This window comes from Patagioenas fasciata, chromosome 1, assembly GCF_037038585.1.
Source record: "Patagioenas fasciata isolate bPatFas1 chromosome 1, bPatFas1.hap1, whole genome shotgun sequence".
In the NCBI taxonomy this organism is placed as follows: Eukaryota; Metazoa; Chordata; class Aves; order Columbiformes; family Columbidae; genus Patagioenas; species Patagioenas fasciata.
This window is the reverse complement of record NC_092520.1, coordinates 182896313-182923211: the sequence shown is the minus strand read 5'-3', so window position 1 is coordinate 182923211 and position 26899 is coordinate 182896313. Positions and strand designations below refer to the sequence as shown.

Genomic DNA, 26899 nt, shown 5'->3' with positions numbered 1-26899 from the left:
TTTACATACCCCAACCAAGGATGCAACTGGCACATTCTCAGCTTACTTTGGGTTAAGTTTTGCAAAATGTCATTTCAGGTCAGCTCTGGTATGAATTGTAGTAAATTTCCACGTATTTAGTTCAAAGGCCACTCAAGAAAAACAAACAAAAGAACCCACAAAGCAACTCAAAGTTTTGGCTAGGAATTGATTTGACACCATGATCTGAACTTGGTTTTCTGCTATGGTCTTCTACCCTTTGGTCAGGGTATCACACCTGTTATATGTGTGCTTAAGTTTAAAACATTCTTACCTACATTTTCTTACCAGTGACTTGTTACCACAACTCTCAGTCCATAAACCAGTGGCCATTAATTTACATTGTTGTTCCTGAAGTGTAAAATCATGTGGTGATTATATAAAATTGCTGAAGCACAGAAAAGGAAAAAAAAACCCACACTATTCCTTCGCTTGGGCTATAAACATATCGCTGGCATATATCTGCAGAGACTGCAGACTCCCTCCTGCTGACAGCTAGACGAAGGGCTCCATAGGGATACAGGGCAATGATTGGCAGTGTTATAGATTTTAATTCCACTAATAGTTGAATGGCTCGTAATTCACGGAAGAGAGAGCTTACAGTGAGTGATGAAGGTCATCCCTATCTCCTGTATGTAACAGAAGGAAATTCTATTATAATGCTGCCCAGCTGCACTATTCACATCCTATTTATAGCTCACTGTATTTTAAGAAGCTAATCGAAATTTTAGTTTTCATGTTTAGTAAAGGAGGTTCTTTCTCATAGTAAATAACAGCTAAATATTGGATGCATTTTGATGTCTTTAACAAACAACAAAAAATCCTTTCTTCTCAAATCTCTTTTCTAGCACCCTCTATGTTTTTTCTTTTTAGTTTGTTGTTGCTTCTTTTTTTTTTTTTTTTAAGCTGCTATATGTAGGATTGTAGTGTTGCAACAAGTTACAGAAAATATAAAAAGATAAGTACCAGTATTTGGCTCTCTAGCAGAGATAAAGTGATTTTAAAGTTATTTAAAACTGACATGGGTTCTGAGAGAGGAAAGAAAGAATATGCACCCAAGAAACTGTGTCAGGCAAAGAAAATGAAGGGAGAAAAAGATACAGAAGGTTGAAGCAGCAAAGCGCTTTAATCTACAAAACAGAAAATGTGAGGTAGGTAGGGTTCATGCCAAAATCCAGAATGCTCATCAAACTCAATATGAGCATTTTTTACTTAATTTCTGTCAAAGATTTCCTTTGTGAATAAATATAAGTAAAAATGGAAAGCACAGTAAAACTTCCCAAGCTTCTAAAGTCACCAGCCTCTGGCTCACTGCTCATTTTTGAGCTTATTTTTCATATCTGGGAAAGATTCAGGTGATAACAGGGATTAGGGTGACCTCCCTTCCAGACACTGCAGCCAAGCAAAAATCATCTTATGTGCAGAACCCCGTCTTTCCTCCTGCCTCACTGCAGATCTCATTTGCTTACTCTTATAGACAACTTTTAAACCTTTTCCTGCAATTTAATAAGCTAGCAATTCTAGAATATGTCCTTTTTGGAAGTCAAAAGTATTTTCTTAGGTTTTAGGAACTGGCTACACTTGACACTCAGAAAAAAAAAAAAAAATTATAGAAACTTCACCATGTCTTCTCTCAGATATTGACATATTTGAACAGAGGAGCAAGGGAAGCAGAAATTAGATGACCTGTATCTTATCTGGACGTTTGCCACTGCCTTCTTATGCAAACCTTGTCATCTACGCAGCTTTCCCCAAGTGTATTAATTTCTATATCTGTAAAATGGGGAGAAAGTGTTTCCACCAGATATCTTTCTTTGTACATAATCAACTCTGGGTAAAGAATTTTAAGCAACAGCATTGATTCAGTAAGTACCACATGTGATGATGCCAAAGCATGGTTTGGGGAACAGTAACATGCCAGGGAACAAGAAGTACAGAAGACACCAAGGTGTTTTGGAGCGAGATGAGAGGAAGAACATTGAGCTGTAGAGGTAAAAGCTGCACTCTGTGCCTTTACTCCCTTGCCTGTGCTACTCCCTTGGTAGCACAGACAAATCACAGAAGTCACAAGGACACTCACTGATAGTAATTTAAGTCTTGTGGTTTGGTTTGGTTTTCAAACAGAGTTCACAATCTAGACAACTACTGCATCATGCATTCCACGTATGCCAGTTAGAAGAGAAGCACACTCAGGAGAGAGTTAAAACCTTCGATTCTACTTAGTCTCTGCCAGTGTTTGCTCTTGTCTGTCTGCCTATGTTCGTGAGAGCAACTGAAGCCCAATTAAAAAAGTGGAGATTGCAGTATTTACCTCTTCAGTGCTCAGCATTCCTTAAGATGTAATATATGAAATGCTTTGCAGTGACTTTATACCTAGGCAAAGTCAACATCTTTTTCATGAACTCATTTAAATAGCTTAGAAGTATGCATCACACTTGAGATCCTTTTTTGAAATCAACCCTATCTTGAATTTTTCCAAACCATGATACACCTATCACTTCTAAAGGTATAAGAGCTAGTAGAAACTTGTTTAATTTTTACGCATGTTGGACTGGACAGCTATTCACCTAGAACACTAATTAGTTGTAGGGGAGGCAGATTATCTATGGATAAAGCCATGAAAGCACTGCATGTTATATTTCCTTCAGCTAGACTCCAACTTAATAGTATTCCTGCTTACCCAAGGCCTGACTTCAGAAATATATTAAAAGGAGAGCACGACAACAGCATGCTTCGTGATCCTTGCTTTTCTTAGAGTTGGTCAGAGATATCAAAATGGTCTTGGCTATCAATGGCAAAGAGTTATTTTTACAGAAGTATAAATGCACATTTTAGAATGACTTATTACAATTTGTTGTTATTGTTCCTTAACAGAAAGAAACAAAAGCACCTGGATCATATGCAAAGGCAGTTCATTAAAAACACATAGACCTGTATGCCAAGAGAACTGCATAAATTTATACAGCTGAATAGAAGGCCTCAGTTTGGTGAGATGAAACCATGAGAAGGAGATCAGTTAGGAAAACAGTTATTTTATCAGGTTTGCCAAGAAACCAAAACAGATGAGGAGTATGGGGGAAAAAAAAAAAAAAGCGTAATTGATTTTGAATTACTGGAAGACAGTTCAAGAAGATAATACTCTGTACTTTTAATAAGAGACCTTGGATGACTATAGAAGGCCATAACTAAAGAAAATAAACCATTTCATCAGCAGATCTCTAGAGGACTTTCAGCACCAGCTTTGCAGAAATACCAATACAGCTTCAAGCTGTGAGATATGGAAAAAATCCCCCCTCGCCCTGCTCAGTTTCAGGGAGCTGAAAATGCACAATTACCAAGACCATAATGTGCTTGCTTTCTTTGCCTCCTCCGTTTCACCAGATGTATCATATGAACAAAACTCCTGATTAGAACAGAAGTTGTGAAGATGATGGCTCCTGTGTGAGGGCACAGGCAGGTTGCAGGAACAACCACACAAGCATGGATGAAATGCAGAGTAAATTTATTTTCATTACCTCGCCAACCAGGGGATCCCCTGAGCAACACCTGAGCAGAGGCACACAAGCAGGGACACAGGCACTGCAGAGCTTGCTCCATGCTAGAGAATCACCAAATCTGCTGGTTTTGCCTATATTTCAAGGATTCACACAGCCTCAGTTTACCATCAGGCTTTGATCTTTCCTACAGCAGAATCCCAGTATGTTTGAGATTGGAAGGGACCAGGGCAGGAACCTCAAGCATGTTCAATAAGGTGCCTCTAAGTCTATCAGAGGCTTATGTTTTCTAAACACAGATGTTCTACTTGTCCAACACACAAGGCTAAACAACTAGTACCAAATATGTGTTTTTCTACAGCCCAGCTGCAAGTCACTTCAGTGCATTTACAATCCTCCTCGCTAATCTTCTGTTATTTTCCCACAATTCCTAACCTCATGATTTTATGTAAAGCATATCACAGGAGTGCAGCAAGAAAAATATAGGAACAAAAAGTTACTTTGCACTGTCTGCTCTAGAGCAGTCAAACAAGATTATTCAAATACTTTCTACGAATTTCAGATTTGACAATACGAATTAGGTCTGTCTGTCTGGAACCATCACCCGCTGTTACTGAGGATATTTCTCCCTATTAATCACCAGTCAGAACTAGATACAATATATATATATGTGTACTAAGCAGTACATCAGAAAGTTATAGTAACCAAACAAAACAATGTAGAAGCCCGTAAGTAGCAGAGAGGTCCAAATTCCTAAAATTACTGTTCTCAAAAACTATATGTCTGAAATTGAGGCAGGCCAAAAAAAAAAAAAACTCAACAAAACAAACACTTTCCAAGTCCTGAAAGGACTCAGAAATGTTGTCAGTCAGATGACTGATATGCTGGAATGGCTTTGTAAAGAAATAACTCATATAGTAACTTCCTGCTGTCTTCTTCTCAAGTCACCAAAAAACTTTTATGTGAAGATGCTTGTTTCACATTGCGTAATTGTAGTTCAGTGATAGGATGACAAAACACAAAGTATGCATTTCAGAATTTATTATTAAATTTCTGCAACAATGTATTGAAAAACTATCATAGCGATGTACTAGTCTTTATAAGAATTAGCTGTTGTGTTTAAAGAAGACAAAGAAGTTGATATTATAAGATGCTTCCCACAATTTTGTCCATGGTGCTACTGTCTGTTTTTCCTACAGTAATACAGCATTTAAAATGGAATAATGCAGAGTAAGATGCGGTGTCACCACACACGCTGGTTATATGCATTACCTCAATAAACCAAGGCTAGCACAAACAACACTGTTCTTGCCTTTGAAATCAGTAATTGATATTCAAAATCGTCATCTTGGAGAAGGCCAAGACCATATTGCAGACCACTCTTTACCCAGCATGTGCAAGCTGGGTAGTGACTACATAGCAAAGATGCAAGTTATAAAGCAAGATGTTTCAGCATCCTCAGCAAAATCATTATATTATTTTTAGCAACTGGGTCCTGTCTCTTTCTGCTGAAATGGAAACCACAGAAAGTATTAATTGAATGCAGGTGTACATAGTAATTCAGAAGCGTTTGCATTTCAGAGACTCAGCTCCTGAGAATATAAAGTACACACAGATTTTTACTGTTAAAAGTTTGAGTTAAACCAGTTTAACTGAGAACGCTGTGTCTACATCTACATTTGAGCTATGGCTGGAAAAGGCCCAACTTAACAACCCAACATGCCACATACCAAAATTTCCACAGGGCAGGAAGCCAGGAGGCTTGCCAAGGAAATGGGGAGCGCTTGGCAGGACTCAAGGAGGACGAATGGCAGTGACACCTTTGGATTGGGGTGTGCATGTAGCTAAGTTCAGTGAGAAGTTGAGCATGTCGGCTCCAGCATCTCTCGCCACTCACCTCCTCCCAGACCTGGGGCCAGGGGTCACCCAGGGACCTGCAACCACAGCCACGGCACAGTTGCAGGGTTGCAGCAGCACACTGCCCCGCATGTAGGCACTACCTCAACTGCTTGCAAGCCACTATTTGGCTTCTTTGGGTTTTGTCTTGTGTGATTTTTTTTTTTTTTTTTTCGCTTGCACCAATGGAAAAGATTTTAATAGCCTATGAACTTTGGAAATTACTAAAGTTGAAATACCAGACTTGAGTGACTCTAGAAGGCCTGACTTTCAGAATATGATAAATTCTCCATTCACTACACACTGGGATCTACTAAAATGTTTTAGACTGCATACCATGCTGAAGTACTCTTAGTTTCTCAAAATTTTATCCAGGCTCTATAGACTAACTCAATATTTTCTATTTCTGTGAATTGAAGTCAGTCCTTCAATGTAAATGAAATATTTCCTACCAAAAGTATCCTTTAATTTCTAAGTCTCAAACTTAGGAGACTCCCCAAAAAAGGAAACCTGACTTCTCAGGAAACCAGAATCAAAGCAAGTCAGGTGGGCTACAAAAACTAAGTAATTATGGGAGGCACCGCTTCTTCCTACAGCTATGGTTCTGGACAGTCCATGCCTGTGCTGCCCTCATGTTCACTCCACCACTTTCCTCTTGCTCCCTTCTTTTGCTTCCTCCGTCATTCAAAAGCCCAGCAATCCTTTAAGGATTTCAGACCATAAAATGATTAACCCCGATATGCTCTCTGCTCAAGGAGTCTGCATGTTATAGTCATTTATCCCAGCACGCAATCATCTTCCCCTGGTTAGACTATTAGTTGTTGGAGGGCACTCCTATTACTCTAGGTTTGTGCAGAACCTTGCATACTTGTACCACAAATTTCAGCCTTTTAATAATATTGTTGTAAACCCAAATCCATCTATCAGTAATTTAAATTTTCACTGTAAAAATCAAGTTGAGCAAATGACAGATTCCTGAGTTGTTGGGAAAGTTCTGACTGTAATAATTTCATACCTTACAGAGAGTTTTCATTAGACTGGGGCCAAGATTTTTTAAGAGTTCTGTCAAAAGTAATTCCAGTTCTTTCAGAATTGGTTCAAAGCTCTGTGGACTTTAAATGCCATTTGTGTCACAGCTTTAGCTCCAGAACCTACCTGGCCAAAAGCTGATTGTGGTTGTTTTAGCTGAACAGAATGGATCAAGGGCTTAAATGGAAGCCGTTCTCTTGTTATGCTAGGAGTACTAAAACACTTCATTTTTGCAAAATCAGCAAAGTTAACAAGCTTTCTGGTTACTTTGACAAAGCCTTATATTCCAATACAAGTGAATTTATTTTCCTAATAACTGGGGTATCAGAATTAAAAGATTTTCACAAGCTTCCTTTGGAACAGGAATAATAACAGTCTTCAATAATCTGAAGCCTGCTATTATTATGGTCAGTGCACATGAACAAATTAATTTGGATTTGCTGAAAAGAGCAACAGTCATGCATGTTAATTATTTAGCTTCTATGGAAAGTGGCACAAAAATCTAAAGAGATCTGATCTATAATAATCATTTACCCAAATCACTTGTCTGAGTTGTATTTCAGTATTTTGAACTACAAATGTTAAGCACAAAGTTGCAAAACTTTTTTTAGCAATATCAATATTTTTTTCCTTCACCATGAACTACTTCCAACACTTATGGTATTTTTGTTGAGCTTTCCATATGTGGGAAAAAAAGACAGAGAAGAGCCAAATTTTCCTTGGATATGGCTATTTCTGATAAGAGATGAGATAAGAGAGGATGATCACACACACATGATGTTCACCATTTTTTCCATAAATTCAGTTACACATTTAATTAAGCAAATTGTTAGTAATAATGTATGGCTGAACGAATGTAGGATCTTTAAGTTAAACTCTTCCTCAAGTGTTTCTTTCAAAGGTAACAGCTTTGTGTGCTGGTTTATTTTCAGCAGTTTGCTATGGATTGTTTAAGAACAGGTGGACATGATTCCTGTGATATCCATGGGAAAGTTAATTATCTGGAAATGCAAGTTACAGTCAATCATCCACAAAAAAAAAGCCATATACTTCCAGCCAACCTGTTAACAAAACCTACATCAAAACACAACTAGTAGTAAAACTCTGCTATTTGATCTCGTGCATAATTAAAAGCAGACCAGGGGAATACTCAAAGCCCAAAACGAGTGTAGGAACTCAAAAAAGAAGCTGACAAGCAGCAATAATGCAGTAGTCTTGTATATATGCTAGTGTAGATATGCATATATAGTAGGAGGACAAATCCACTCTTAAAGCTTTCATCAAATTCAAGGGGAGTTACAGTAACATCAAACAGATCTAACAAAGTCATCCTCTGCTGAATTCTAAAATAAAACACTTTTCAAATACAATTTAAGATAGCATTTTTAAATGTCTATTGAAGAATTCATAGTTTTGCAATCAAACAAGACAGTGTTAAGTCAGGTATTTTCAAAACGTTTAACAGGCACAAATACTTTTAGATTCCTTTGGTAGTCTCAGCTCGCTACACTGCAGAAGATTGCTCTAAATCTTTTAATACATAAACCCCATCTCCCTAAGCCAACAAATGCATTCCCAACATTAACAATGCCCCATTGCACATCCTTTGGAAAAAGAAATTGGAATTTTCCCACATCTCATTGTTATGTCCTATTACCAATTAAAAAGAAATGCTGCTGGAGGTTGATATACATGTACATGATTCTTACATCTGCTTCCTCATTCTACCAATCCATTTCCACAGGGCATAGGCCACGAGTCATCTAAAAGACTTACACCAGATCATTCTAAGCTGTTGCAATAGCTCTGTTAACTGCAAGGCACTCCACAGTAAACACCTCTTCTCATCAAATACCTGACTAGCAGTAGTAGCTGATTCTCCTTCTTATGTTTTTGAGAGAGACATGGTTCCTACTGACTCCCCAAAAGCACTCAATTGGAAGGAAAAAAAATAATAAAAAAAAAAATTAATTACCACGCTTAATTACGCGGGGCTTCACTTCTCTTTGCAAAATCTTCAGTTGAGTTTAGGAGCCTAACATAGCCCTTCCATGGCAGCTGACAGGTGAAAAGAGTTACAGTTGTGTCCACAAACGCAAGCAACCTTTTGGTGCAAACCCACCAGAGGTGAAAGATGCTTTGAGTTCTGGGTTTGCTCTGAAACCATGTTTCAGTCTCAGGATTATTTTATCAGAAGACTTCTGACCTCTCCCATGAGGAGCAGGCTGTCTGCTTCCTGCTCAGAGGTACCTGTCAGTCACTGCCTCAGCTCCTCTCCACTCTGTTGAAAGGCTTGGAGGAACTGTCTGTCCCATCACATGGAAGAGTACATCTCCCCAACCAACATGGGCACCAAGGAAAAAAAGCCAGGTCTTTGCAACACAGTAGACAGCCTCACCAAAAATTTAGGGGGATGCTCTGGACACCAACAATCCCAGCTATTTCAGCTCTAGTTTATTCTTGTTCTTAGTCAATGGCCTGTTCTACATCAGGAGCCTGGCTCCATAAGCAGGACCTAAGCACGGACAGCATCATCCCTCTCAGGCTTTGGAATAAATATAGAGACACCGATTGAGCGTGTAGGGGTAGGTTTTAGAAAAGACATGGAAAACGGTGAGGTACTCAATGTCTTCTTCACCTTAGTCTTTACTGGTAAGGTTTGCCTTCAGGAGTCCCAGGTTGCTAAGACCAGTGGGAAAGTCTGGAGCAAGAAAATTTACCCTTGATGGAGGAGGATCAATATCTAAATAAATTGGAAAAAACACAGGTCAATCAAACGTGATTGGATGCACCCAGCAGTGCTGAGGGAGCTGGCTGATGTCATTGAGAGCCCAATTTCAATTATCTTTGAAAGGTCATGGTGACTGAGAGAAGCTCCTGAGAACTGCAAGAAAGCAAATGCCTCTCCTATCTTTGAGAAGAGTAAGGATTAAGGAAACTACAGATCAGTCAGCTTCACCTCCATCCCTGGGAAGCTGATGGTATCCTCCTGGATAGCATTTCCAAACATATTAAGGACAAGAATGTGGTTAAGAATATCGAGCACTGATTTATAAAAAGGAAGCCATGCCTGACCAACCTGATAGCCTTCTAAAACAAGATGACTAGGTTGCAGAATGGGAGGAGAGTAGCGGGTGTTGTCTATCTTGACTTCAGCAAGGCTTTTGATGCTCCTTTTGTCAGATAAACTAAAAAGTGCAGGCTAAACAGATAAACAGTGAAGTGAATTACAACCTTGCTGAATGGCTGGGCTTGGAGGGCTGTGATCAGCCATACAACGTCCAGTTTGGGGCCAGTCACTTAGCAGTGTATGCCTGGGAAAACAAACAATAAGGTAGAGCACAATCTCAGCGCATTTGCAGATGCTACAAAATCTGGAGGAGGGGCTGCTACACCAGGTAGCTGTGCAGCCATTCTAATTGACCTCAACGGGCTGAAGGGGCCAATAAGGATATCAACAAGTTCAGAGGGAAATGTCAAGCCCTACTGCTATTAAGGAACAACCCTGGCACGAGTACAGGTTGGGGACCAGATTGGAAAAGCAGCTTTGCAGAAAAGGATCTGGACGTTTTGGTGGACATCAAGTTGAACATGAGCCAGCAATGTGCCCTTGCAGCACTGAAGGCCAACAGCCTCCTGGGCTGCGTTACGAAGAGCATTGCCAGCAGGTCGAGGTGATCCCCTCTATTTCATGCTGTCGAGAATAAATCTGTGGTGCTGGATCCAGTGCTGGGCTCCTCAGTACAAGAGAGAGATGGAGCAAATCCAGCACAGTGCTGTGATGATGAAGGGACCAGAGCACCTGCCATATGAGGAGAGACTCAGAGAGCTGAGATGTTCAGCCTGGAAATGAAAAGGATGAGGGGGATTTTATCAATGTGTAAAAATACCTGACAGTATTGGGGAAGCCAGACACTTCTGAGTCATGCCTAGAAAGGGGACTAGGTGGGGGCAGGGGGAGGAATTGAACATAATGAAAAGCTTTCATTTTTTTTTTTTTTTACAGTAAGGGTGATTGAACACTGAAATTGGTTGCCCAGAATGCTTATGGAGTCTCCAACTCAGAAAACATTACAAATCCAAGTGGGTGCAGTCCTGAGAATTCAGCTCTATTTGACCCTGCTCTGAGCAGGGGGATTAGGCAAGATGATCCCCAGAGATCCCTTCCAACCTCACCTTTTCTATATTTCTGACAAATTATTTAAACAGAGCTTTTAAATCATCTTTTGCAGAAGGAAACAGTAAGAATAGGTGATTTTATTTTCTAGGTTATTGCTGGGTTGTGGATTCAATGTTCTGTTAATTAATTCACAGGTTTAGCAGCTGCTGACAAATTCTATGTAACTGTATGTTTTAAGAGAAAAATGCCAAGATTCTTCCACAAGCAGTATTTTAATAGATGTAGCATGAACAGAAATAAGTAACGTGATTTAGAAATAGATTGGGCATCTTTACATCAATCCTCCTCCCTCCTAGTATATGATCACAACTAAAGATGTCTGCCCAGAAAAGATTACATCACCTTTGTAGATGAAGTGACTGTTCAAAAAGGGAAGCTTCCAACATAAATTATTTGTAGCATGAATGTCTTGAATCACTTCAAGCCTAACAAGAAGCAGCTTCAGGAAACTCTGTCGTATTCACTGGGAGTAAACATGTACTTTCTGAAGATCAGGTTTTCTTTTATGGCTGTATAAGGCATCACATTTCTGACAACACAGTCTCAGAACAAAAAAGCTTTTGCTCTTACCAACAGGATAGCTCTTCCATTTGCCACTCTGATGGTATTTCAGAGTGCATGTTTTAAAGTCACATGCAAATAGATTATAATCCTACATTTGCACATTAATATCCAAATGATGTGACCAAACCTGTACCCTGTGGCTGATCTCTAGTACTACTTATTTCAACAGTAAGAAAAAATATTATGTTCATTGGAGGTCCATCAGGACAGAGGGGCTTCTCCTTGCAAAGCTGACCTATGAAACTGGTTTGAGGCTGGCAAACTAGCTCCGAATCACAACAAGAGTAACACTAGCTCTGAGATACCACGCGAAAACTGCCATAATAACCTTACGTTAAATATCAGATATTCAGAAAGGCATTCAGATCTGGTCCAAGTCCCTGCCTGCCCTCCTATATGTTTCCCAAAGGGCAGGAAGGACAGGCAGTCAGGCCATGAGTCCGGCTGCTTTTGAAGGGTGTTTGAGGCTGAATGCATTTAGGTTAGATTAAGGTGCCTGAACTTTCTGAATTGGGAACAGAGTGTCCCTGGGTTCTCCTCTAAAGAAGAGAGCAGAGACAGAGGGCAATTCAGAAAAGCCAGTAAGATCTTTCTTTTATAGGGGCTTTTACTATTGACTATACAAGGAGAGACTAAAGCAAATATGCTTCTAGTCTACACACTTCTGATAGGAGTAGAAAACTGGAAAAGATAAATGAGAGCCTTGAAATTGTACATGTTTTATTAAGTCAATAACCGCAGAATGCTGGCAAGGAGCATGTAAGACAAATATTGCTAAAACAAAGTCACTGTTTTAATACTTGAGCATTATCTTGACACACAATTTGTTCCAAGCAAAACCACAACATTGTTACATTGAAGAGACCTTGGTATCCTGTACCACATTACCACATTAACTCACTCTCTGTGAAACAGTGAGGAATACTTAAAAATTTACTCTTTTGACATTTTTCTAGAAATAGATGGACAACCAGGATACTGCTTTTCACACAGCATCCCTCTTGTGCACTGTGGTCATATCTGCTCAAATACAGAAGAACGAAAACAATCACATATCTCACCTCTCAAATGGACCAGATAATGCAGAATTCATATCAGTCTGTGTTTTTCATTAAACTGGACATGTTTACAACTCAGATGAAAGCAATAGTTGCTCAAATGACCTCCTTTCCTCTGTTTGGAAGATTTATTGAAGGCAATATAGAACAGCAACAATAGTCAATCATAGGTGGCAGACTGCCCTTTTATTAGGCATACTGAAGCCAATTAATCTAAGTGAGTTTTCTCCCTGTACCTCCTGGAGGCATGTATCGTTAGAATGCATTTAAATATTCTGCAGCAATAAATAAAAGCACTGAAAGTATTCATTTGAACTTTAAGAAATAATTTACAGGCGCTTGAGATGCTACATATTAACATTCTACATACTTTGCTGGGCAATATAATTAGCCTATATTCAAGACTTAGAAAATAAAGTCCTAAAAAAAGGGTTTGTGGTGCTGCCATCCTCAGAGGTAGCAGGAAGAGAAAGGAATGCCTGCAAAACGAGGTAAAAGCAGTAGGAACACTGAAACTTGCCTTAACACTGAGTCAGAACACTGAGTTAATAAGAAGTCTTCAAATAAGGTTGCAAAGGAAGGTGTGCTACTGAACCAGTCACAGATTTACAGCACAGAAGTAATCAATTACTGACATTTATTTCTAGATGCCAGATTATCTACCATTTATAGGAGATACCAAAGGCCATTTGAGGTGAAAAGCTAGTCTATAATAATCTTACTAATTATGAAACATCAAAACCCAAGATGTCTTAATTCATGTTCTCATTTTTGCAGTCCATGTGCTTCTAATTAGAACTGCGGCAATATATTCTCTTGGGAAGCATACAAGAAAAGTGAGTAACGTTTTAGTAGCATCTTCCTCTTACTGGGCACACACTTAAATAATCCTTTTTTCTTGGATTACCTCAAACATCCTCCTTGGATTACTTTCATCCTAAATTCAATTATAATCTTACCAGTTTCACAGCTGGGTCCAGTGAAGCCTTGTGGGCAGGCACACACATTGGAAGCAATACAGGCTCCTCCATTCCTACATCCGTCTTTGCAAAAGGCTGCAAAATGCAAAATCACAATATATGGGTAACAGAACTACAGTCAACAACCATGCAGGTGGCCACATATCACTGGCTGGCTGGCATGAAACACGGTCCCTGCGGCATGGAGCACAGATGCTGCCTTCTCCAAAGGACAGAGGTCATGAAGAGATGGTTTACGGCCCCCCTGCCTCACCGGCCAGATGGGCTGACAAGCTATAGAAGGAGATTAGAGTAAATCATCTGAAGACAAGAGCTCATATATATGTTCCTTTTCATGCACTGAGAAGCACTGAAAGCCAGCATCTTCCCCAGGAACAGACTCTTCCTAGGGCAGCACTGGTCTCCTCCACTCCTCAGATAAAGGTCTGGGCATAACAGGCACAATTGAACCCTAAATTATCTGGCTACCTTATTCCTTCATTAAGCAATTAGATCAAAACAATAAAAACAGTAATTTTGTCTTAGGAGTTTCTGAAGAATCTTAAAACTTCTACCATTTACAGTTTGAAGCCCATCCTTGGGCTGGCTCTTTGGCACACTGCAATCTGAGAAGCCATGCTCACATATTTAGGTGCAGCATGCTCTAGATACAGCCATGAGCATGTGTGTGCATTAGAGTCCCTTCTGCAGACAAAGAAATGCGACCAGCCCTGACAGTAAAAACAACAATTGTTAATTGTTCTGATTTTATACATAATATGGAAGGAGCAATGCTCTGGTCAAACAAAAAAAAAAAAAAAAACCACAACCAAACTATAGGTGCAGATATCTAGATGTTATCACTGATGTAAAAGCTGCTCCAAGGCACTGGTCTCACCCTGCACTTGCAACCAGCCACCAGAGATGCTAGGCTTTGGTTTGTAGCTGCTCTGTGTAACAGCACCACTGGTGCAGTCTTAAGGCTCATCTGAGAGAGAACACGAGTCATTGACCTGGCTTTTCAGCTCTCAGGTTCCAGGCACCAGCGTTGTGGTGTGAGAGCCCCAGCACTGAGTGAGACATTTCAGCTTCTCGGGCAGGCTGACACAATGCACAACTGGCAGCACAGTGCATGAAAAGCTGCCAAAACCATGGTGACAAGAGGAACATCCAGGTCTCTCTGAAGGACACTGGCATCCAAGCCAGGGCTGTAGAGAAGTACACTTCTCAAACTGGGATACACAGGCTCAGAACCTACTCCTGTATACTGTCTTTTCAGCATCAAAAAGGGAGGGAGGGAAGGATGCACTTTTCTTTGACGATGGATCCAGGTGCCCTCTGAAATGTCAGATCTGCAGTCAGAGCTCTTACCCAGGTAACAGAAGAGCTGAACGATGTGCTCTAGGGTTATGCACCGCCTCTTTGACCCAAAGAAATCAATTACCTTTTTGCAAGCTGACACACCTCCAGCAGAAGGACTGGTGAATACTCCCAGGCACAGCACAGTAGTGAGTTCTCTTCTGAGAGAAGCAGCTCTGGGTTTGATCCTCCTCAGGCTAAGACTTTCTTTCCCATTCCCCAGAGGAGGGGACATGGCATAAAAGGGCATATTTGCTGACATCTCTCCCTCTAACCATCTGTTTGACTGGAAGTGGACTAGGTTGTTGTGCTTTACAAAGAGCTTGTTTATGTTAGGAATATTTTGAAAGATCATACAGTGACCCAGCTGAAGGAATAACTACTGCTACGTTCTTAAACAGGCTTAGAAATTAAAGAAATTCTGGGTTGCTAACAGATCAAGAGGACTGTGGTGCAATTTCTAGGAACGCTGGGTATACTATTGCTGCAAGACCACTTCTTGTGTCTGAGCCAGTTGCCCTACAGCTACATATTACTTTTATTTTCAAGTATCCTCTAAATCCTATGCTTGGAGCCTGAGGACTTCCAGGATTTGGGCTGGAGTACCAAGTATCATCTCCTCTGACATGAAATGCAACAGAAATAAAAGCAACACTGTATCGCTGGGAATATATCTAAGACCAGTAACATAACTTCTAACGTTTACCAGTGAATGAGACTGTTAGAAAACAATGCACCACCTTGTGTGTAGCAAAGGTTTTGTGCATGCACATCTACTGCTTTCCTCATTCACAATAAAAAGACACAGCATACCAAATGTTCAGTTTATCCAAGTAAAACAGCGAGTGATTGATTGTGGACAATGTAGATCTGACTATGTTTTCACAGCTGTAACTTTGTTGATAACTGTCGGTTTCCTTGAATGGTGACGCAAGACAGAAATGTTAACGTGAGACAGAAATGAAACATAATTACTTCAAATTATAGTGCATACTAACTCAAACTACTGTGAATTCTGCATGTACATCTGTCTACGACGATCTTCTTATAGGTGCGAGACCTGAACGCCCAGCTGAGCATGTTGTCTGTCTTCTTCAAGGTACGTGAACAGATTTGCAGCAACTATGACAAAGCATCTCATCCAGTTCAAAGACTGACATACCCTCGGGGTTCCCAGCAGCTTACCTTTGCAGATGGTACCATTCCCCGTGTAACCCGGCTTGCAGACACAGTTGTGCCCACCCACGGTGTTGAAACACAGCGCGTTTTCGTCACAGTTGTGCTGGTTTGTTATACATTCATCATGCTCTGAAAAGTGAAACAAGAATGGAGTGGTCCTGAATTTTTAAAACACAACAAAATAAAAGCCTCTGATAGGTTTCCATGTTAAAAAGAAATAAAGACAGTAGTAGTTACCGACAATAGGGCTACATGAACACGTAACCATAGGACAGACAGTGTATGTAATTTTAGCACATACTAGTATGTGATAACTGTGCTGCAGTATAACTCCAGTTTCATTAAAAGGGAGCCACCATCATGATACTTTCCATGTAGGCTACAGTGGCCTCATAAACATTTGCCAAGGAGCTGGCCAACATACTGAAAATCCATATGCTAGTTCTACTGTATAATGTATTCATGCAGGTTTATCTTATGTGGGATTCATAGGATTTCCTTCAGAAAACTGACTAATGGTGAGAGTCACATGTTCCAAACTGCAAAAGATATGGTTAGCAGAAGGCAGGACTTCAAAACACAGCCCGCGTTTTCCTTTCCTTCAGTGCACATGCAGCATTTTATTTAGACGAAGTAACTCAAAAAACAAAGGTCTGCCTGCTGTTAAAGGGACTTTCAGCACCATGTGTCCTAGCACCAGAGTGCAATGCACGAGACTCCACAGTCTGGTGACTAGACTCAGACATACTGGGAAATACACATTCTGCGAATAAATAAAAATTCTTGACAACATGATTTTGTCTTGATTTGCAATGCACTGTTTAATCTGAAACAAAAAATTATAGTATAAGTGTTCAGGTTACTGAACATTTCAATGTTTTAGTTTGTGATTTTCAAGAAATGGAAAATGCTCTGAAGTGTCATTTCAAAATGCCAAACGAAATGCTCTAGTATTTTCAAAATGCAGTATCTTTGCCTGTAGGCATCAAAATGACATGTTTCCACCTTCTGGAAATATTCCATACATTTTCCTTAAATCAAGAATATTCACCTATCCATAAATAATTTCAGACCACTGAAATTTTAATTTCAGGAAAACTGACTGTTTGAGGAAAACAAAAGCACCTAATTTCAGTCAGAACACATGGACTAACCTACATGTGAGGTTTTCATAGTCACAATTCTGCCCAAGTTTTAGCAAATTTCATTAGTGCGGCTTATGCCAGTTCTGGCTGACACAAGCCTTAAATCTGGAATTGGATGCTCTTTCTTCCCCAGTTTTGGGTATGTCACACTGCTCTGAATCTTCCCTTTTATAAATAAGGAGCTGAAGTCTGCACATTCTGCACAGAGTTGTCAGGAAAATTAATTTCTTAACATTTGCAAATCACTATGGAAATGTTCAACACGCTATTTCAATATTGGCCATAAACTGTAGGAGTATATAGCTGTTAGAATGGCACATCTCTAACCCATCAGTGGATGTCAATTGTCCTCTAGCAATGGCAAGTACCTGTAGTTTTAAAGGCCAAAAAAATTCACCACAACGTAATTTATCAATTTGAAACACAACATAGGGCTGAGATACTTTTCATTTTTTGGTGGGTTGGTTGTTGTTGCTGAGTGTTCATTTGTTTGGGTTTTTAATAACACTAATCTAACACCCCTCTTGAAACAAGGACTTATACGTCTCTTACATCACAAACAACACTCTCATCAACCCTCAGTACTGAGGCATCAGCACTCACTGAGCTGAGTCCCTCGCTGGATGCAGCAGAGCAAGGGCTGCAGGCCTCTGCCCTGAAGCATGAGATTTAATTACTTTGCTCTCAGCATGAATAACTAAAATTGTTATTGTTCACCAAATGACCCAGCCCCTCTAAAATCCAATTACAGTTTTGACTCCAGCCTCCTAACATAGTGAAATCTCCCATGCTGGCTGAAAGAGAATTTATGCTAAATCATAAAATAAAGAAAAACAAAAGTCATGACCATACAAATTAGGTTAAAAGTGTTATCCGCACTGTAGTAATATTCCAGCTTTCTTAGTTTATGTTAATATTATTATATTATTTAAATATTATATATGCTATTTAAATATTAAATATATATTATTTTCTCATTTGTAAAGGTTGTACATAACATACAACAGGAAAATAATTATGGAAATGTGAGAAACATTACGCACCCAGCAGGCCAAAATACCTTGCAAAGCCATTATCTTGGTATCTCAGGAAGAAGCGTCTATACTACCACTTGGGTCCCTCACTATAAGACAGGCATCGAGGTGCTGGAGTGTGTCCAAAGGAGGGCAACAAAACTGGTGAAGGGTCCAGAGCACAAGTCTGAGAAGCGGCTGAGGGAACTGGGGATGTTTAGCCTGAAGAAAAGGAGGCTGAGCAGAGACCTTCTTGCTGTCTTCAACTACCTGAAAGGAGGTTGTAACATGGAGGGTGTCGCTCTCTCTACTTGGGAGAACCCAAATAACAAGTGGTAGGATGAGAGGAAATCGCCTCCAGTTGCAACAGAGAAGGTTCAGATTGGACATTAGTCAGGCATTAGAACAGGCTGCCCAGGGAAGTGGTTGAGTCACCATCACTGGAAGTTTTTTAAAGTTGTGCAGATGTGGTGCTGTGGGACATGGTTTAGTGGTGGACTTGGCAGTGTTAGGTTTATGGTTGGACGTGATGATCTTAAAGGTCTTTTCCGACCTAAATGATTCTACGATTCTATACAGCAACACATCACACCAGTAAACTCAGTGCAAATCACTGAATTAAACAAATTCAGTATCATTCTCAATGAGGAAGCGTAAGAAAATTCATGGAGGATTCTTGCTAATATTTCAGGAGGATGGTCCAGTGCATAATTCAATCAAAACAGTCAGTAATTCTACTTCTGTGGTTATCTGCTCAAACTTCATGTCTATTTTTACTTAAATCAAATATTAGCAACTCATGAAAAATTCATGGGTCTGATAAATGATTCTTGGATTGAAGTTTACACGTCATTTTTAAGAGGAAAATGTCTCAGAGTAAAATGAAATGTTGTGATTCAATTTAAGGAGCAGAGATTCTAAAATTACAGGAATGGGAAAAATCAGCAAAAACTTATCAGGATGTTCTACTTTCCACCTAGATTGTTGCCCTGTAGCATCTGAGCTTAGGTTCAATAATACCATTAAAACCACTTAAACATAGTACTTCTTCATATTCCTTCTTACAGTGGCACCTAAAGAACAGTCAGCCTACACTGCAGGACCTGCTCTTTTATGGACTGATTACAAATGTTTACACCAGCAAAAATCCTGTACGTAAAGCATCTTACTACATTCAGTCTTCCAAGACACTGGACACTATCCACACCAATTTAAAGAGACCATCAGAGACATCTTTTCCCAGAATTCTCTATTAATAACAAGGCAGACTGTCCAGCTTTATTCAAGACAGTAATACTTATTTGTAATTAAAAGGGTGGTGGCCTGTTGATAATTCTTCATTAATCCATGCTTATCACTTTGGTTTCTTTTTCTAAATCAAACACTTGGAAAGTCACCTTTAATAAGGAGGATGCTGCAAATAGTGAGTTCAGCAATCTTAAATATCAAACCAGGAACTGTAGAAACAGACAGGACCGTGGATTACAAAGAACAAAAAAAAGGTTATTTATAAAATAATAATTTAAAGAGAAACATTAATACGGTTTTTCAGTTCAAAAACCAGTATGGAAACATTATTTTCATTATTTAGAAATTTCAGTACTGCCCAAATATATTTCTGATGCGCCAAGAAGCAACACTGAGGTCATTTCTTTAAGTATCTTTAGAAATCATGTAACACTTTTAACAAAAGTCCTGTACTTATTTCACTACATACCTTTACGATGATGGGGACAGGTCATGTACAAACGCATTACAGAGGCAAGGAAATAAAAATTACTTTTGCAAAGGGATTTTAATGATTAATACATCTGCATTTGCATAAAGATATTCTATAAAGACCAAAAGCACTGGTTTCAGTGATTAGTTCTAAAGCTTTATTATCTAATATATTAAAATTACATTTTGCACTGTTCAGGACTCCATGCTCAACAGTGTTCAAATTCACAAAATCTCTGATCTGAGTGAGAATAAACCAAAGTTTTATATGCAGTATTTATATTGACTAAACTATCTCTGGAATGAGGTCCTTTAGATAGAAAAAAAAATGTCAACTCTAAACTTCTATGTTGCTCCACAGTATTAACAATAGCAACAGTAAGTACGTATTAATGTTCCATTAAATAGTCCTTATGACTTAGAGATGTAAAAAATTATGTGAAGATGCAATTAATTTACTTACGAGCATTTGACGGTGCAGCAAATAGACCATATACAGACACACAAATACACATCACAGAAATACATATACACATATGCACATACATATACATACAATAAAGGTGTACGGCAGAATGCAAACCCCCGTCTCTCCCCCCACCTCCTTCAGTATGGAGGGAGTAGGCACATCTCCCTCTCTCTGCTACTTGAAGCTAACAGCTTCTTTTGTTTGGCCCAGAGCACCCTGGCCAGGGCCATTAGGAGAAGGGATTGCCGAGGCGCCAGTGAGCCGCTGGGCACCTGTGACCAGTGTGGGGGATGTTTGGAGGCTTCAGGGGCACCCCACACACGGTGTGGGGGTGCAGAGAAGCTTCTAGAATGCCTACAGTCAGGTCTGATCAGTCAGTATAAAAACGGGACTCTCGTCGAGACTGGGCCCATTGTCACCGGTCTCTCAGAGCACGAGCTGAAGATACTGCCGCTGAGAACCCCCCTCCCCGGGATGGAGACTCCACTTGCCTTGCCGCCACGGGTGTGAGTAAAACTTCTCGCAAGACTGCGAGTATATTTATCCTTTCCATGCACATATGCACGTGTGACTTCCCGTGCTTAATACAAGCACGTATAACTTTATTTCCTCGCACAATCGCGAGTGTATTTATATTCCGTGCACATTTGCACGCGTACTTTAAATTATTTCCTCGCACAATCGCGAGTGTAACTTTATTTCCTCGCGCAATTGCGAGTGTATTATAAATTTACCCTCCCGGAATCGCGAGCGTACGCTTTACCTGTATCTCTTTAAGAATAATCCCGCACCGTGTTCAGGCAAGTGTGCACTCCTCTGGGACTTGGGGGGTGGTTCCGGCATTGTTTTGGGTGAAGCCACGTGCATGCACTCTGTGGACTGCCTGTTGTACTAGTTGCTGCCCCTTAATAATTTTCCTCAACTGATACCCGAACCTATATTTAAGTCACTTTTGGAGTGCTAAAACCCTGTTTCTCACCGGTTTAATAAAAGGGACCCTGTTGTCCCTTAAATTAGCCTCGGGGTGCCTCCGTGACAAGGTGATGTACTTTATTTTATTTTGGATAATTTTTAAATACTACCCTAGAATATTTAGTTAAGAATATATAGCTTGCTTGACAAAAATGTTGTTACTTCAGAGCATCTAGCATAAGGTACTGACTGCATCCTACTACTTCACCTGCTACATCCTAGAGACTGCTGGAATAAAGAGATCAGGACTCACTAGATTCTATGATGTATGACAATGCAATGACAGGTGGGGGATCTGTCTTATCACCTATGCAAAGATTCTTGCAGAGCTTCACAGAATTTAGTGTACTGTCTATAAACTGTGTCACCCACGTCCACCTCCTTTTATTTTCCCTGTACTATGCAACATCAGTCCCTATCCTTCCTGCCATGTATTTCACAGTTAAAAGTAAACAAAAAATCTGTCGAGCATTACCTACTTGAGTAACGTAAGCCTTCCCAATATTTGCCTTGCACATCCACATTCTCCAAAACAGGAGTAAAAAGGGATGATGATTAAGTTGGATCACTTACTTATGGATAAAGAATATTATGCTGGCAGTTTTTCTGAACCATCCATTACCAACATCAGAAAACAGGAGCTGAGATCACACTTAAGGCACGGAAATGCATAAAAGTTCCCAAATATGTAAATAAAATACACGCCTCCAATTGTACTCTTGTAACATCATGCAACTGATATTCATTTTTGAGTGAGGAACTTGTGGATTAAATTAAAATATTTTAAATAAAGGCAGCGTATTAGGTATTTTCTCCTTTCAATGCCTCTGAATTCTTAAACTCAAATTACTTTTGACTTGTCTCCTTCCCATTGATTTGGTATACATCTATAGAGTCTCAGTGATCAGCTGACAATCTGACATGACAATGACAACAGTCACAGCAGTGACAACAGATAAGAGTTACTTGCATTATCAATAGCTGAAACACTTAAATGTCCACTTACGGTTTATCTTAATTACAAGCTTTTTTCCCTCATACAGTTCATGTACAAGACAAAAATTAGTAGTAATTATATGGGTAGTTTGGAAGACTTATTCCATCAGGATCATTTGGGAAATGACAGATAGTTGATTTCTTTAAGACTTCATATTAACTAGTTTAAACTCTAATTGGAGGAGTTACTTAAAGTCTCAGTATATGCACACTATTTTCACAAAGCAAATGCTGTAACTTTATTTATGATTATGCTATTTCTTCCATATATTTATGTTAATTTATTGAATTGATATTCCCGAAGTCAAGTATGCCTCAATTAATTTTTCTATAGATATTCCCTAATTTAGTTGCAAAATGGAACTCATACTTTAATTACGCATAGAGTTACCATCACAGTTTACCCATACTTAATGCTGAAGTCATTAATCATTAATTAATGACCACCAGCAGCTGTCCTCAGTTCAAAGCTGGGGATATGAAAAGTCAGGTCTCCCGACAATAGTCTATTCACTGCTAATCCTGTTACTTGATTGATTTTCACCTTTATCCACTCCCATATATCCATGCTGCTCTTGGACCTCATTTTCTAGTTCTTTCTTCAGTCCATCCATAAACAACAATTTCTGCAGATCTGTGTCCAGAATTTTCCTCCTTTTTTTTCTCTTAGTTATGTTGATAATAAAAATAGCGCTGGCATGTGCATGTTCTACTTTCAAGGTCTGTTTAGAGACCATCTTGTTTTCCGAAATGCTGTTTCTGTCTGTAATTACTTAGTCCATTGTTCTTCAGGGAGAACAGCTGCCATTGTCTCATCCAGATGTCTCCTTCTCTCTTTTATCTATTAGCTTATTTACTTATTCTATATTTGGTATTACTATGATAAAAAAAGGAAAACCAAGAAAACTATAACGAAACCTTAGGAAGAAAATCCACTTGGGGATACAGCCAAGATCCAGTGTTCCTTTTCATATCCATTATGAGAAAGCTCCTGGACTGCATCTTAGTTATACTACTAGGAAGATATATTAATAACAGCAAATCTATATTAGTGGCAATTATTGATGCAGGATTAAAAGTAGCTGAAAAAAAACACTTGATCAAGAGAAGGCATGACCAGGAACAAGCACTCATTCTCCTTGTGTCTGCCTGCAAGGCGACGACAGCTTTGGAGAAAGCTCCAAGGTGGCTGTAGCTCTGACAAGACTCAAGACAGGCATGGACCAAGCTGGACTTTTGGAAGTGGTATAATCTGATGCACAAAACCCGAATCCTGACACTGAATGGGATCATGAAATCCATCCCTAAAACACCTCCCATTTCCAATCATGAAGTTCTTTTCTTTCTAGGAGAAGTGAAGGTTTTAACATGTGGGTTACCAATTTGGAGAATACAAGTAAGATCCTGTGACCAAAAATTCCTAGAGAAATCCTGCATATTTATATGCAAATATAACTTCCAAAAATATGGGACATTCTAATCCTAGTAAATATTAGGTTTTTGAAAACTTATTCTAAGAAGATTTTCAATTTTACTTTTATTTCATAAAGGTATTTTTTCTTAGAAAAACTATTTCACATACCAAAGCCTACAAGAGTTGTATACTTTGTTACTACTCTTTTACTTTAAGATTATTCGCACAAAATCTCTTTTTATTTTTTGGTTATTCCTACGCTGGGCTTTCCTCCTAGATTGTAGGAATACATAACTCTTAGCTATAAGTCCCTTTGAATTGTCCACTAGTCATTCCACATTCTGTAACTCTAATAATGGATTTTATGGCTCCAAGCAGGGTATTCTCTCCCCTAGGACTCAACTTGAAAAGCCTAACACATGAGCTGAATGTTGAACAGACCACCTTTCCTGTGTTATCTTCACACTAAGAAGTCCATGGCAAGATCTCCTGGAACTCAGCGAAGACAAAGATATTCTTGTTTTCAGACAGAACAGGCAAGCTGATGGGCAAAATACATAATTCAAGGCAGGTCTGTCATTAGTCACAGAATCACAGAATTGGCTAGGTTGGAAAAGACCTCAGAGATCATCAAGTCCAACCCTTGGTCCAACTTCAGCCCATTTACTAGATCATGGCACTAAGAGCCATGTCCAATCTCAGTTTAAAAACCTCCAGGGACGGTGAGTCCACCACCTCCCTAGGCAGGCCATTCCAATGCCTGATCACTCTTTCCGTAAAGAACTTCTTCCTAATATCCAGCCTAAACTTCCCCTGGCAGAGTTTAAGCCCATGTCCCCTTGTCCTATTGCTAACTGCCTGGGAGAAGAGACCAGTTCCCACCTGACTATAACTTCCCTTCAGGTAGTTATAGAGAGCAATGAGGTCACCTCTAAGCCTCCTCCTCTCCAGGCTGAACAACCCCAGCTCCCTCAGCCTCTCACCATAGGTCATGTGCTCAAGTCCCTTCACCAGTCTTGTTGCTCTTCTCTGGACCCGCTCCAGCACCTCAATATCCCTCCTGAACTGAGGGGCCCAGAACTGAACACAATACTCCAGGTGTGGCCTCACCAATGCAGAGTACAGGGGAAGGATCACTTCCCTTGTCCTGCTGACCACACTATTTTTGATACAGGCCAGGATACCATTGGCCTTCTTGGCCACCTGGGCACACTGTTGGCTCATGTTGAGCTTGCTGTCAATCAGTACCCCCAGGTCCCTTTCTGTCTGGCTGCTCTCCAGCCACTCTGTGCCCAGCCTGTAGCGCTGAAGGGGGTTGTTGTGGCCAAAGTGCAGGACCCGGCACTTGGCCTTGTTGAACTTCATCCCATTGGAATCAGCCCATTTTTCCAGTCTATCCAGATCTCTTTGCAGAGCCCTCCTGCCTTCCAGCAGGTCAACACTGCCCCCCAACTTGGTGTCATCAGCAAATTTGCTGATGGTGGTCTCAATCCCCTCATCTAAATCATCAATAAAGATGTTAAACAGGACTGGACCCAACACTGACCCCTGGGGGACACCACTAGTGACTGGCCGCCAGCTAGATGCAGCCCCATTTACCAGCACTCTCTGGGCCCGGCCCTCCAGCCAGTTCTTAACCCAGCAGAGAGTGCACTTGTCCAAGCCATGGGCTATCAGCTTTTGAAGGAGTATATTATGGGAGACAGTGTCAAAGGCTTTGCTGAAGTCTAGATAGATCACATCTACAGCTTTCCCCTCATCCACTAGGTGGGTCACCTGATCATAAAAGGAAATCAGGTTGGTCAGACAGGACCTGCCCCTCCTAAACCCATGCTGGCTGGGTCTGATCCCTGGTCCATCCTGGAGGTGCTGTGTGATTGCATTCAGGATGATCTGCTCCATCACCCTGCCAGGCACCGAGGTCAGGCTGACAGGCCTGTAGTTGCCAGGGTCAGCTTTGCAGCCCTTTTTGTGGATTGGGGTAACATTTGCCAGTTTCCAATCATTTGGGACCTCCCCAGTGAGCCAAGACTGTTGGAAGATGATGGAGAGCGGCTTGGCGAGCTCTTCTGCTAGCTCCCTCATCACCCTAGGATGGATCCCGTCTGGTCCCATAGACTTATGAGGATCCAGATGGCTCAGTAAGCCACCAACTATTTCCTCTTGGAATACAAGGGGACTATTTGGCTTCCTATTCCTGTCAACCATCTCCAGAGGCCAGTTATCCTGAGGGCCATCTGTTTGACTGGTAAATATTGAGGCAAAGTAGGTATTAAGTACCTCAGCTTTCTCCTCATCTTTGTTAACTATATTTCCCTCAAAGTCCAGTAGAGAATGGAGGTTTTCCTTGCCCCTCCTTTTGTTATTAACATATTTAAAGAAGGACTTTTTATTATCCCTAACAGAATTGGCCAAATTAACTTCAAACTGCACTTTTGTTTCCCTGATTTTTTTCCTGCACGATCTAGCTATTTTCCTAAATTCTTCATAGGTAGCCAGCCCTTTTTTCCACAGTCTGTAAACTCTCTTTTTATTTCTGATTTCCTTCAAAATCTCCCTGTTTAGCCAAGCCGGTTGTCTTCCCTGTCGGCTAGCCTTTCGGCGCACTGGTATAGCCTGATCCTGTGCCCTCTAGTCCCTTCATCTTCCTCCACAGTTCGTAAGTAAATAATTTAAACCTTCCTAAACCCACCCGAGTTTCATCATCTTCAAAATGTGTATTACAATTGTGATTTCCAGTTTCATGGAACAAGGGATATTTTTGCAAAATACACTCTTCTCGTGGAGGCTTCTATTGTAGTATTAACCAGTGGTACTTCATGTATCATCCTGTGACTTTTTTTACACTTTTCAACCAGTTAACAGAGGAAATATATTGAAGAATATTTAGCATGACAGCTGAAGTTAGATAAGCTTTAATTTATCTCCATTCTCCTTCCTATCTGCCATTTTCTATATTCCTTCTTGAATAGAAAAGTTTAAGGGAAGGAATTTCTAAAGCACTTAGCATAGGTCTAACTGTTTCCCTAAAGGAAAATCTGTAACTCCCACTGATTTCAATGGCAAGACTGTAATACAAATGCAAAATTATTTTGAAAATCCCACCTTAAGAGATTTCAGTCTAGACATAAGGTCTGTGACCTTGTCACCCACTTCTTTCTTGATTTAATTCAAACTGATCTCTTAATATCTTGTCTCTTTTATCACTGACATTTTAAAATAAGGTTTTTATCTTTTAAAAGCTATTTCATCATTTAGATTTTCCATATAAATTCATTTCATTATTTTATTATTTTTAATCTAGCCAGATGCATTACTTGTTGCCAGGTAAATCTTTTAAATTCCAACTTGTATTGTACACGAGACCTCCCAGGCACTTACGATAAACTGAGGCTTTCAAAATCTTCTATTATGTTGTCAAAAGTGACAATGACA

The 26899-nt window shown here is 40.0% G+C and overlaps 1 protein-coding gene across 2 annotated transcripts in view; it reads right to left on the bottom strand.

Annotated features, from left to right (window-relative positions):
* Positions 1-26899, bottom strand: part of NELL2 (neural EGFL like 2) — a 156047-nt gene that overhangs the window by 26299 nt on the left and 102849 nt on the right. For both annotated transcript variants that reach the window (XM_065857926.2, XM_065857932.2), the window contains exons 14-15: positions 15743-15865; positions 13199-13294 (exon numbers count right to left, since the gene is read on the bottom strand). In XM_065857926.2, coding sequence (XP_065713998.1) covers positions 13199-13294; positions 15743-15865 — 219 coding nt within the window. The remainder of the gene's footprint in view (positions 1-13198; positions 13295-15742; positions 15866-26899) is intronic.